The following is a 14,221-nucleotide window of genomic DNA, read 5'->3' as shown; positions in this document are numbered from 1 at the left end:
ATATATAAATTAATAACATATAATAATAGAATAAATGTATATATAACACATATATTCATGTTATATATTAATTAATAACATAATAATAAAATAAATGTATATATACTATATACACATATTTATATATGTTATATATAAATTAATAATATAAAATAAGAAAATAAATAAATATATTATACACACATATATACATATATATATATTTAGTAGGTACTTAATAATTGTTGGTTGATTCCCTGAACAAGATGAGGAAACTGAGGCTGAGGGATTAAATAATTTGCCCAGGACCACATAACTAGTGAGCACCTTAAGTAGAATTCAAACTCTTGTCTTACTGGCTCGCCACTTGGGACTCTCTTCTGAATGCCCCCCTTCTTTGAACAACCCCATGCCAAAGAAATGAAATCCTGATGGTGGGATTTCAGACAGCAGAAAAAGGTTGAAAAAGGCATTTGGGGTGGGAAGCAGAAAAAGCTTTCCCAGAACATTTTGGTAGGTGGTCCATGATTCTTGGGAGAATTAATCAATCAACAGACATTTATTAACAGTCTACCCTGTGCCAGACACAATGCCAGGAAATCAAGAGATTTATGATAGGGAGGATTCGGCCGGCAAAGCCTGTTCCAAAGATGCAGTTCATCCCCAAAGTGAAAGGACTCCAAAGGAGTCATTTGAAAATGGCCTGTCTATTTTCTAAAAAATGCAATTCACCTGATTTGAGAAAACAGGTCTATTTCATGTCATATGTAATCTAATACTAATTTCACTGAGCTATAAAAACATGTTTTAGAGCTCTGGGCCCATAAAATAGTCAGCGAGCCGCATTTCAGCATCATTCTATTTAATAACTCTAGTGGCCTCAGGAACTGAAGACAGAATCATAGACCCTCAGAATTGTAGGAGACCCCAGAGGCCATCTCGTCCTGTCGGGGCCCAAATAACCCCCCTCCCGCCCTCCCGCGACAGCCTCGGACAAGTGATCGTCTCACTATTGCTTGAATATCTCCACTGAGGGAACCTGGAGCTTTTCGCCCCAGAGAAGAGAAATTCTAGTCCTGATATTTGCTGCCTGTGTGAGATCAGGCATTTCTGAGTCTTAGTTTCTTTTGTTCTCCTGTTCCTTCCGAGTCTTTAAGTGTGTAGATTTTTGAGCTAGAATTAATCTCGTCTAACCCCCTTCATTTTACGGTCAAGGAAACTGAGGCTCTGCTATTCCAAGTGACTTGTTTAAATTTATATTGGTAGTGCGTGGTCGATCTAGGATTCCTCTTCTCTAGGCTACCTCCCTACTAGTACCTTTATAACACGAATTAGAAGAACATTAGAGTTCCTGTACTAAAAAAATATCATGGGGCCATTTCCTAACTCCACTTAAATTTGCTTTTTTTTTTTTTTAAATTTAAAAATTTAAATTAAAAAAATTTAATTAGTTAAAAAAATAGATTCTTGTTGTTTTATGCATTTCTCCAAAGGATCTCAGGCTTCCAAAAGAGTTTTCTAGTGCTGTAACAGCGTGTAGTTTTTTGGGACAAAGCGGTCCTCAATGGTCCTTCAGTCTTTTGGTGGAAGTCTAGAGGCACTCACCACCCCCCTGCAGCCTGGCGTACTTGGCAGTCTTTTGTCAAAGCATCTTCCCAGCACAATAAATGAGGAGAGGGTGTTTTTTCTTTATGGAGTTTTTTTTTTATTTTTATTGAGAACGTTTCATATTTACAACTCCAGGGAAACTCGGGCACGCTTCTCAGGCCTGTTTCTTTTTAAGGAAACAAACACAAGTGACTGTTTTATGTGAAGGACAGGGAGGACAGTGAGGAGCACACGTACAGCATGGGCTGGATTCCAGGACTCTATTAAGTGAAATGGATGCATTCATCCATATGTTGGGCAAACCCTTTTGGGGAAGAAAAATAGGATGCCCATCGTCCCTTAGGGGCCCATGAAGCATTGCAATACTAGCTCTGCATGAGGGCTAAGGAGAAGCAGTGTGGGAAGCTAAGTGGTCTCAGAGCCAGGAAATCTTGAGTTCAAATCCAGTTTCAGATACTGATTAGCTGTGTGGCCCTGGGAAAGTCATTTAACCTGTCTTGCCTCAGTTTCCTCCTCTGTAAAATGAGCTGGAGAAGGAAATGGGGAACCACTCCAGCATCTTTGCCAAGAAAACCTTAAATGGGCTCAGGAAGAGCCGGACATGACTGAATACCAATAACAAGAAGCAGTGTGGCTAACATATGGGAGAAAGAGTTGGAACCAATGACCTGATTGGTCATTTGTTAAATACTTCCTATGTGACAAGTGCTAGAAATATGAAGATAAAAACAAAACAGTCCCTGCTCTCAAGGATCTTCTATTGTACTCTATGTACTATGTTCATGGATGAGTAAATTCAGGATATATACCAAATAGATGTAAGGTAAGAGGCAATGTGGTATAGTAGAGAAAAAATACCATTCTTTTGAGAGGCAGAAGTTGTGATTTCTGTTGTTACTATCATTCAGCCATTTTTCAGTTGTGTCCAATTCTTCCTGATCCCATTTGGAGTTTTTTTTTTTGCTTAGATATTAGAATAATTTTCCATTTCTTTGTTGAGTTCATTTTATAAAGGAAAAACTGATATCAATATAAACATATATAAAAATAAACATAATATAATAAATATAAATAAAAACCACACAAAATATATAAATAAATAAAATAAAAATAAATAATAAAATGAAATGAAAATAAATTAAAATAGAATAAAAATAAAAAATATATATAAATATAAAAATCCTTATATTAAAAAAAAACTCAAAAAACAAGGACAAGTGGTTTGCCCAGGGTCACACAATGAGAAAATGTCTGAGGCAGGATTTGAACTTAGGGAGATGAATCTTCCTGACTCCAGACCTGGCACTCTATCCATGGTGTCACCTAGCCAGGTCTAAATCCCACCTCTGATATTTACTTCGGTGACCTTGGGTGAATTTCTGGACCTCAGTTTCTTTATCTGTGGAATTAAAGTGCTAGACAAGATGGTATCAGCATTTCTTGAGAGTTCTAAATGTCTGAGCTTGTGTCCCCAATTTAATTGAGATTGGTCATGCACCAAAAAAGGGGGGAATTAAGAAAGTCTTCTTAAATAAAGTAGCTTGGAAGATAAACAGATGATGAAAGGACAATGGAGGGCAGAAGATGAAATGTGATGCTTGGAAAAGGGAAATTAGGTCAGTTTTGCTGGTGTAGTAGATAGAGGGCTAGGTCTAGAGTCAGGGAGAATCAACTTTCTCAGTTCAAATTTGGCCTCAGACACTTATTAGCTGTGTGATCCTGAGCAAGTCACTTAACCTTTTTTTTTGCCTCATTTTCCTCATCTGCCAAATGGGTTAGAGAAGGAAATGGCAAACCACTCCAGTATATGCCAAGAAAACTCCAAATGGGGTCACAAAGAATCATACACTTCCTAGCTTTGTGACCTTAGGCAAGTCATGTCACTTCATTGGCCTCGGTTTCCTCATCTGTAAAATGAGCTAGAGAAGGAGATGGCAAGCCACTCCAGTATATCCTTGCCATAAAGCTTCAAATAGGCTCATTAGGAGACAGACATGACTGAAAAATGACAGAACAATAATGAAAGAGAATAAAGGGGAACAAGCATTTATTAAGTGTCTCCTATGTGCCAGGCACTGTGTTAAGTCCTTTATAATGTGTGATCAACTTAGAAAGATACACTGAGCCCAGCTGTGAAGGGCTTGAAATAAAGAAGTGCAGGAAACGCCTGCATGAGGGAGGCTTACAGCGCTAGTATTTCTGGAAAGGAGACACAGGACTAAGTGTCATGGAGCAGTTTCTTTCCCTAGGAGATGGAATTCTGGTAGACCCCTCACCCATGTGTTGCTTGGGACCTCAGATTTCCAGCAAGGAAGAAAGATTTAGCATCTCTGTTCTACTTTTATAGATGAGAAAACTGAGTGCCCAGAGGGATTATAAGAAGTTTGCTCAAATTCACATGGGAAGTAGTGGCAGAGGTGGAATTTGATTCCAGATCTCAGTCCAAATACAGTATGATTCCCATGGTTGGATGCTGTTTGGAAACACAGAGCACCAAATCAATTAGACAACTGGGAAATGTGAAAATGGAAACTGATACCCCAAGGGATGAGTGATTCAATACCCCTTGGGTCAGCAGGGAGTTAATACCCATGAAGCAGTGCTGAATGGAAAAATCCTGGAAATGGTTTAATAACATCTGCTGCGATGTTCTTACACAAGACATCTCAAGGGGAGGGATGGAGCTAGGGATGGAGAATTTGAGACTGGACGAAGGGGAATGATACATCTGGACTCTGGGAGGGAGCTGCAGGAACCAAACGAAGCAATGGAGGCAACTAGGTGACAGGCTTAACGGATCGAATGTGAGACTTGGAGTTAGGAACATCCAAGTTGAAATCCTACTTCTGACATTCCCAACTGGATGACCTTGGGCAGATCACTTAATCTTTCTATGTCTCCATCTCCTCATCTTTAAAGTGGACAACTAGTTGACCCAGAGATCTAGAGCTGGGAGATCCAAGGGATCACTTAATTCAACCCTCTTATCAAATAGATAAGAATACAAAATACCAAAAAAATATATAAGAATACCAAAAAAATAAGAATACAAAAAAAGAATACAGACCCTGATACTCCTTAGAGAGTGTTGATGCTCTTTTCCTTTGACTAGGCTGGCTCAGTAATTAGAAATCTAAAGTGAATCCTCAAAATGGGTTCTAGCTCCCTACTTCTTCTTTTAACCCCATCCTTTGTCCATTTTGTAATAATTTTCCACCTTTTTCCCATTTACTTCCAAGGATTATTGAGGCAGCCAACTACAAAAGTCACTTGATATCAGCTACCAGTTACCTCATTTCTCTGAAAGTAGAACCACCACCAAAGCTATCCCAGAACTTGTCGGGATCACCTTTGATCACTATCCGGCTCACACACACCCTGGTGAGTTATAACAATATCCATTATGTTGTCATCCTTTAGTTTGTTTTGAGAATTGGTTTGTTTTTGTAATTCCCCAAATATTAATACTCTGGTTGTTTTTCACAAGGCTCGCCATGTTGTCACTCTTTGGTTTGTGTTGACTTGGTTTGTTTTATAATTTTCAAAATATTAATACCCTTTGGTTGCTTTTTACACTGTTCACCATGCTATCATGGTTTTGTTTTTGTAGTTTCCCCAATATTAATACTCTTTGGTTGGTTTTGACAATGCTTCTGTATTACCATCTTTCAGTTTGGTTTTGCAATTCCCAAAGTATTAATTATCTTTAGTTTGTTTTTAAAATGCTTGCCATCTTGTCACCCATTGTTTTGCTTTATTTTTGTAATTCCCAAACTATTAATATTATTTGGTTGGTTTTTACAATGCCTGCCATGTTGTTACTCTGTGATATATTTTGAGGATTAGTTTATTGGTTTGTTTTTGTAATTCTTAAACTATTAATACTATTTGGTTGGTTTTTACAATGCTTGCCATATGATCACCCTTTGCTTTGTTTTGAGAATTGTTTCATTTTTATAAATTCCCAAAGAATTAATACTCTTTGGTTGGTTTTCGCGATGGCTGCCATGGTTTTTCACTGTGTGATTTATTTTGAGGATTAGTTTATTGGTTTGATTTTGAAATTCTCTAAGTATTAATATCTTCAATTGCAATGTCTGATATGCTGTTGTATTTGGTTTGCTTTTGCAGTGCCTACAGTATTAATATCCTCTGGTTTGGTTAGTCAGTGCCCATCAAGTTGTCACCATCTAGTTTGTCTTGGGGAAGCCCACCATGTTATTTTTCTTTAGTTTCTTTTTTGTGATGCCTAAATATCACAATATCCTTAAATTTGGTTTAAAATATTTTTATTATTTGTTTGTTATTTTAAAAATACCCAATTAACACTCTCTCTTTCTCCCCTCCCCTTATTAGAAAAGGCATCATTTGACAGAGATATATGTGTATATAAAACTATGTCTTACTTATTTTTATTTTTCAATTCTTTCTCTGGAGGTGGACACACACAAGTCACTCTTCTAGCAATATTTCTGTTACTGTATATACTGTTCTCTTAGTTCTGCTCATTTTACTTTTCATAATTTCATGTAGGTCTTTCCATGTTTTTCCAAATTTAATGTTTGCCATTTCTTATGGCGCAGTAGTATTCCATCACAATCATATGTCACAACTTGTTTAACCATTTCCCAACTGATGGACATCCTCTCGATTTATAGTTCTTTGCCACCATGAAGAGAGCTGCCATAAATATTTTAGAACATTTTGCTTCTTTTCCTTCTTCCCCGACCACCTTAGGAAATGTGATGCTTGTGATATTATCATCCTTTGATTTGCTTTTACAATGCCTACATTATCAATACACTTTGGTTTTCGTGATGCCCACCATGTTGCTAAATTTTATTGTTATTACCTATGAAATGTTCCTACCTTTTAATTTGTTTTGGCTACACCCACCATATTGTGTCCCCTTTGTTTGTTTTCGTAATGCCTGCCACCATGTCCTCCAGTTTGTTTTTGCGACACCTGCCATGTTATTACCACTTTGTTTTTTGTCACACCTGCTATGTTTGTTCTCTTTGGTATATTTTTGGGACTTCCCTCCATGCTGCTATAACTTGGTTAGTTTTTGCAGCACCTGCAAATAATACCATTTCATTGGTTTTTGCAGTGTCTGCCATGTTGTTTCTTCTTGCATTTTAGAATATCACAGTTCTCTATGGGAACATGGGGAGAATTTCTAGGATGATATTATATTGGTGCTGGTGAAAATGAGCATCCACTTGCCATCAGCAGCTCCATCTGAATGGCATTATCTTTGCACTGTAGTAAAAGTGATTTTCAGTTTGCAGTGGTGATTGCTTTGGTCACAGGGTTCACTACTGAGCAGAAAGACCTTTGAGAAAAGCTAGAGACTGCCTAATATGATTATGCTACTCTCTTAAATGTTGCTCGAAGTGATCATGAATGGACCTTCTGGGAAATAATACTGTTTGATTCTTAATTATCTTGTCTTATTGCCTCTGGCAAGGTAAAGCAATTTGTTTTGGCTGGAAAGAACAGAAACGAACATCTAGAATTATCCACTTCTGTGCTTAAGAATGCTTTGAGGGATAAACTATTTGCTGCAGTGCTGTGTAACACATTCCGGTCTGTTCAGAACCTCTCACAGAATGAGGAAGACTACATTATTGATTGTGGAGATATGAGAATAACCAATCTTTTTCTTAAAAACTGATTTTTATTGATATCTTTGGTCTTTATAGCTTTTTATCCTTCCTTTTTTCCTCTGCAGAGCTATCACTTATAACAAAGAATATTTTTAAAAGAGAAAAAAGTTCAACAAAACTGAATAATACATTGCAAAAAACCTCTGACATTCTATGTAATATTCCATATCCATAGACCTTGCCCTTCTCCCCTCATTTCTGCAAAGAAGAAAAGGAAGGGGTCTTCTCATATGTTTTCTTTGGGAACCAAGCTTATTCCTTATAATTTTGCAATATTTATTTTCAACTGTTTTCTAAGTGTTGCTGTTTTTTTAAAACCCTTACTTACTGTCCTATTAACAACTCTAAGAAAAAAGGGCAAGGGCTAGGCAATTCATGTTGAATGACTTGCCCAGGGTCACACAGCTAGGAAGTGTCTAAGGCCATATTTGAACCCAGGTCCTTCTGACTCCAGGTCTGGCACTCTATCTAATTAGTCACTTAGGTGCCCTGGAGTGTTGTTCTCAATATTTTCATTAAAAATAGTTTCTTGCTATCTTATGCAATAATGTCATAGAATTCTATATATGTGTTTATATGTTTATGTGTGTGCATGCATGTGTTTGCATTTGACCAAAAACGTACATGTTAGCATAACAGAACCTGAAACATAGCAGGCACTAAATAAACAAACAAATATACATATACATACATATATATACATATATAGATATAAAATTAAAAAAAAAACCCTTACCTTCCATCTTGGAATCAATACTGTGTATTGGCTCTAAGGCAGAAGAGTGGTAAGGGCTAGGCAATGGGGGTTAAGTGACTTGTCCAAGGTCACACAGCTAGGAAGTATCTGAGGCCAGATTTGAACCCAGGACCTCCCATCTCTAGGCCTGGCTCTCAATCCACTGAGCCATCCAGCTGTCCCCTAAATGCTTATATTTTGATTGAGGATTGCCTGAGAATATTTTATTTATTTATTTTTTAAATCTTTACGTTCCCTCTTAGAATCAATACTGTGTATTGGTTCTAAGGCAGAAGAGTGGTAAGGGCTGGGCCATGTAGGTAAAGTGACTTATGCAGGATCACACAATTAGGACGTGTCTGAGTTCAGATTTTAACCTAAGACCTTTCATCTCTGGGCATGATCCTCACTCCACTGAGCCTCACTCCACTCTACTGCCCTTTGTTTTATTTTTTAGAAAAACCTACAAATTTTATTGAAGTTCCCTGTTCTTTCATTAGAGTCATTTCCTAGACAATCTCTCCCATTTCTGTCCAATACTTGAATGCTCCCTTTTAACAAAAGAATCATAGGATTTGGTAGTGTGGTAGCACAGTAGATAAAGAACTGGCCTTGGAGTCAGGAAAACCCAAGTTTGAATCTTGCCACAGACTCTTATTAACTGTTTGACCCTGGGCAAGTCATTAGACTTCTATTTACCTTTGTGTCCTCATCTGTGAAATGGGGCTCCTAAAAGCAATATTTCCCAGGGCTGTTGGGAGGATTAAATGAGATTATCTTCATATGGTGTTTTGGAAGCTCTAAAACACCATGTAAATGGCGATTATTATTACTTCAGTTATCTAGTTCAAGTCATTCACCAAAAAGGATGATCAATATATTATATTTGGAGATAAATACTTAAACAAAACCCAATGCAGCAAACAGGATTGAAATCGTCCTATACCAAAGCTTTTTTAGCCATTTCCCAATCAAGGAATAGATCCTTTCCTCTTTGCCATTTAAAAACAAATAAACAACAACAAACACTTATCTTTTATCTTAGAATCAATACCATACATTGGTTCCAAGGCATTAGAGCAGCCAGGGCTAGGCTAAGTGACTTTTCCAGGGTCACACAGCTAGAAAGGATCTGAGGTTAGATTTCAACCAAGGACCACCCATCTCTAGGTTTGACTTTCATTCCACTGAGCCACCTAGCTGCCCCCTATAATAAAAAAGGGAACAAAACCAACCAACAATATTTTTCACTTAAGGAAATATTTCACATCCAGAGTCCTCTACCTCTAAATGGAAAGGAAGTGGTTGCATTTTCTCATCTTAGTCATTATAATTATGCAGCCCTACCTTGATGTGAAAGCATGGGATTAAGTCAGAGGATATGGGTTCAGGGCATCTGGAGGCACTGTGGATAGAATGCCAGATCTGAAGTCAAGAAGACACATCTTCCTAGATTCAAATCCAGCCTCAAACACCTACTAGCTAGGTGATCTTTGGACAAGTTGCTTAACCCTTTCTGCCTCAGTTTCCTCATCTGCAAGATGAGCTGGAAAAGGCAATGGCAAACCACTCTAGTATCTTTGCCAAGAAAACCCCAGATGGGGCTATGAAGAGAATTTAGACATACAAAGGGGGCATGATTGGGGATATTGACTCTAAATGATCACCCTAATGCAAATATTAATGATACGGAAATAGGTCTTGATCAATGACACATGTAAAACCCAGTGGAATTAATCCTTGGCTATGGGGGTGGGAATGGGAGGAAGAGAAAACATGAATCATGTAACCATGGAAAAATATTCTTTTTTTGTTTTTGTTTTTGTTTTTTTATTTTGAATATTTTCCCATATTTACATGTTATGTTCTTTCCCTCTCCCTAAGCCCCCCTAACACCCCATAGCTGATGCACAATTCCACTGGGTTTTACATGTATCACTGATTAAGTCCTAATTCCATATTATTGATAGTTGGGCTAGTTATTGTTTAGTGTCTTCATCCCCAATAGTATCCCCATCAGCCCAAGCTTTCAAGCAGTTGTTTTTCTTCTGTGTTTCTACTCCCACAGTTCTTCATCTGAATGTGGATAGTGTTCTTTCTCATAAGTGCAGGATGACTTATTAAGACATTTCCAGTTTTTAAAAAATTTTTATTTTGAATATTTTCCCATGGTTACATGATTCATGTTCTTTCCCTCTCCCCTAACCCCTCCCTTAGCTGAAGCACAATTCCACTGGGTTTTACATGTATCATTGATCAAGACCTAATTCCATATTATTTGTAGTTGGGCTAAAGTTATTGTTTAGTGTCTTCATCCCCAATAATATCCCCATCAGCCCATGTGTTCATGGAAAGATATTCTAAATCAATTAATTAAATAAAAAATTTTTTAATAAAAAAAAGAATTTAGACATAACAATAATAGTTAACAGAAGATGTGAGTTCAAATCCCAGATCTGCTACTTACTTTCTGGAGGGTTTTGGGCAAGTCACCTCTCAGTTTCTTATACTGTAATCTGAAGGGTTAATCTGCATGATATCTAAAGTCCCTTCTTATTCTAAATCTGTAATTCAGAACATAAGCTAATGAAATAGGTGAGAACCCAACTATTTTGGGTAGTTTTGAAAGAATGGAAAATAGATGAAGAAACTGTAAAAGACCAAAAGAAGCCATTCCAGATTATTCATTGGGATGCTGTTTAGATGTTTTGCCTCTGAGCTGGAGGAGTCCTCTTGCTTGACAGAGGGATGCTGGGATTTCTCATTTTAGTCCTTAAAGGGTAAGGATTTGGCTTAGGGTGGGAACGGTTTTGGTTTTGTGTCTCCAGCATATAGAAGGTGCTTCATATTGGTTATTATTTTTTATAAATTAAAATGATTAATGTTGGATTGCAATGAATTGCTCAGCTTCAAAGAGTGTGAAATCCCTTGAAATATGAGATTGGCTTACAGGGAAGCGTGAAAGCCTTCTTTGGGGCAGAGGTCTGTCCTTGGGAAAGTTTGTCAGAGCACCAAGTTGGGCATTTTTAGTGGCTCTTAAGGAAATTATAGAACAGAATTCAAACATTGCAAGCCTGTAATCTAGACTGGATAAAAGGAGGGAGGGGCTCTTTTACAAAGGCAGTGGAAACCTTACCCTGGGGATTTTGAGGTTGAACATAGCCTAGTCAAGAGATGAAAATAACTGCCTGCCTTAGCCTAGGATGAAGGAAACCAAGTTCCCAGGAGTTCCCAGACTCAGCTATGATCATTAGGATGGCAAGAGAGAATAATTGCCTGATGGGAAGATGGAGGATGGAGCAGGACCTGGGAAACCAGGCAGTTCACTGGAATCCACTTATTTTTTAACACCACAGAGAAGAATGAGAAATCAGGGGAAAGTGCGCACAATTCACAGAAACCTGCTGACATCAAGTGTATTGTCTGGGGGTGGGAGAGCTTGGGAGCTCCAGAGAGATGAGTTGACCCAAGCTAAAAATGACCACCATATGGTGTTTCAGGCAGAGCAAAGACAGCTATGCTTTTGGCTAACACAAAGGCATTGGCTATAGTTTGAGTATTTCAGAAATGCGAAATGGGAAATCAGTTTGATTTCCTATTACCCACCTCCCACTCTCCAAATTCCTGCCAAACTGGCCTGCTTAGGATACATGATATCTGATCTCCCACCTCTCTGCCTTTTGCATGTGTTCCCCCATGCCTGGAATGTTCTTCCTTCTTGTCTCCACCTTCTGATACCCCCTTGAAGCCTTGGCTTAGCTCTCCCTATTCTACAGGATTCATCCAGTTTTTACTCTTCTATTAGCTGTAACAAAAGTACTTTGAACATACTTCACACAGTTTTTGCTTACCTGTGTCCATATTGAATCCCCTTGGTAGAATATGAGCTCCTCAAGGTGCAAGCCATCCAGCATACTCACTCCATCAACCAGGATTTATTAAGCCCTATTAGTTGGGAAGGGCAGCCAGCTGGGTGGTGTAGAGGATAGAGGGCCTGGTTTGGAGTTAGGAGGACTCACTTTCCTCAGACATGGACCGATTGTGTGACCCTGGCCAAGTCACTTACTCCCACTTGCTTCAGTTTCCTCATCCATAAAATAGACTAGAGAAAGAAATGGCAAACCATTCCAATATCTCTACAAAGAAAACCCCAAATAGGGTCACAAAGAGCCAGATCTGACTGAAACAACTGAACAACAAATTATTAGGGAGTCACTTTGCTAGGTGGGGGCTGTTTGGTTTTTGTAGTTGCATTTGTGTCCTTGATGACTATCATGGTACCTTCCACAAAGATGTTTAGGAGACATTTAAAAAAATGTAATAGAACTGAATTGAATACAAGCAAGAGGAATCACACCGTATGAGTCAATCAATCAACAAATATTTAATAAATACCTACTCAGTGTCAAGTACTGGGGATCTAAAAAAGGCAAAGAGTTTTTTCAGTTGTGTCTGGCTCTTTGTGACTCCGTTTGGCATTTTCTTGGCAAAGAAACTGGAATGGTTTGCCATTTCCTTCTCTTGGTCCATTGATGGATGAGGAAACTGAGGCAGACAGGGTTAAGTGACTTGTGCAAGGTCACACAGCTATGAAGTATCTGAGGCTAAATTTAAACCCACTAGCTCCCAGCTCTAGACCTGGTTCCATATCCACTGAGCCTTTTAGCTGCCCCCATCATTTGGGGTTTTCTTGGCAAAGATACTAAGTGGTTTTCCATTTCTTTCTCCAGCTCTTTTGACAGATGAGGAAACTGAGGCAGACACAGTTAAGTGACTTGTCCAAGGTCACAGCTAGGAAGTATCTGAGGCTAAATTTAAACCCACTACTCACAAGGAACTCATAGTCTAATGAGCAGAAACAAAATACAAACAACTATATGTAGGGGCTTTGGCCACAAGATATGTACAAGATAAATGGGAGATAATTAGTAGATGGAAAGCACCAGCGTTAAGGAGAATCAGGAAAGGTTTCTTGCAAAAGATGGGATTTTAGATAAGACTTAAAAGAAGCCAAAGAAACCAGGAGAGAGAGATGAGGAGGGAGAACATTTCAGGCATGGAGGGCAGTTAATGACAATGCATAGAATTCGAAGATGGTGGATCTTCATTGAGGAATGGCAAGGAGGGTAGAGTGAGGCTTGGTTGAAGGAAACTAGGTTCCTTCTCAGTTCTATTCTAAGTTAATGTTGGGAAAAAATGAAGAGGCTGTCCTTGCTAGGCCCCCAAGTTCTTTTAATGTTCAGTTCAACAACTACAGGTGGTAATCTTTGATAAGAGAAGAGTTGAAGAAAGGAAATGCTGTTCGTTTTCAAATATTTTAAGGACCATTGTGGAGAAGAGGGATAAGATTTGTTGTGCCTGGCTCTAGTGGGTAGATCTAGTCACAACTGGTAGAATTTTTAGCTAAGTGGATTTTTTTTGACTCATGCCAGGAAAGACTTTCCAACATCTAGTGCTATCCAAAAGGGGAATGGGCTGTCTCAAGGGAGTAGGAGGCTCTCCCTTATTAGAGTTTGTCAAATCAAGGCTAGACAACCATAGATAGCCCCAGAGGTTTCCACTAACTTTGAGGGGCTGTGATTCTGTGAATGAGGGCAGAGCTGTTAGCATTATAAGCAAGTAGCATGAGTTAGGCAAGTCCTATGATCATCTAATTTCTGATGTTAGAAAGGAGTGGTTTTGGTAGTAGTGAATATGACCTTCTTGAAGGTGGCAGGGTGGAGAGAGTAGAAACTCTGGAGTTAGAGGTTCAGTCATTTTTTCAGTTGTGTCTGACTCTTTGTGACCTCATTTGGGGTTTTCTTGGCAAAGAAACTGCAGTGCTTTGCCATTTCCTTTTCTAGCTCCATTTACAGATGAGGAAACTGAGGCAGACAGGGTTAAGTGACTTGTCCAGGGTCACACAGGTAGGAAGTGTCTGAGACTAAATTTAAACCCATTCTCTCCCAGCTCTAGATCTGGTTCCATATCCACTGAGCCTTTTAGCTGACCCCATCATTTGAGGTTTTCTTGGCAAAGATACTAGAGTGATTTGCCATTTCTTTCTCCAATTTCTTTGATAGATGAGGAAATTGAGGCAGAGTTAATTGACTTGTCCAGAGTCTGAGGCCAGATTTGTACTCAGGAAAATGAATCTTCCTGACTCCAGGCTCAGCATTCTGTCCACTGTGCCACAGGTTCAAATCCCACCTCTGACAATTTGTTACAATATATATATATATATATATAT

The 14,221-nt window shown here is 38.5% G+C and overlaps 1 protein-coding gene across 1 annotated transcript in view; it reads left to right on the top strand.

Annotated features, from left to right (window-relative positions):
- The window catches only part of ADGRD1 (adhesion G protein-coupled receptor D1), a 488,370-nt gene that overhangs the window by 70,921 nt on the left and 403,228 nt on the right, over positions 1–14,221 (top strand). Inside the window, exon 14 of the mRNA XM_044685394.1 lies at positions 4,827–4,968. Within this exon, the coding sequence (XP_044541329.1) occupies positions 4,827–4,968 (142 nt within the window). The remainder of the gene's footprint in view (positions 1–4,826; positions 4,969–14,221) is intronic.

This window comes from Gracilinanus agilis, chromosome 1 (genome assembly GCF_016433145.1).
Source record: "Gracilinanus agilis isolate LMUSP501 chromosome 1, AgileGrace, whole genome shotgun sequence".
Taxonomy (NCBI): Eukaryota; Metazoa; Chordata; class Mammalia; order Didelphimorphia; family Didelphidae; genus Gracilinanus; species Gracilinanus agilis.
This window is presented reverse-complemented; position numbering and strand designations above follow the sequence as displayed.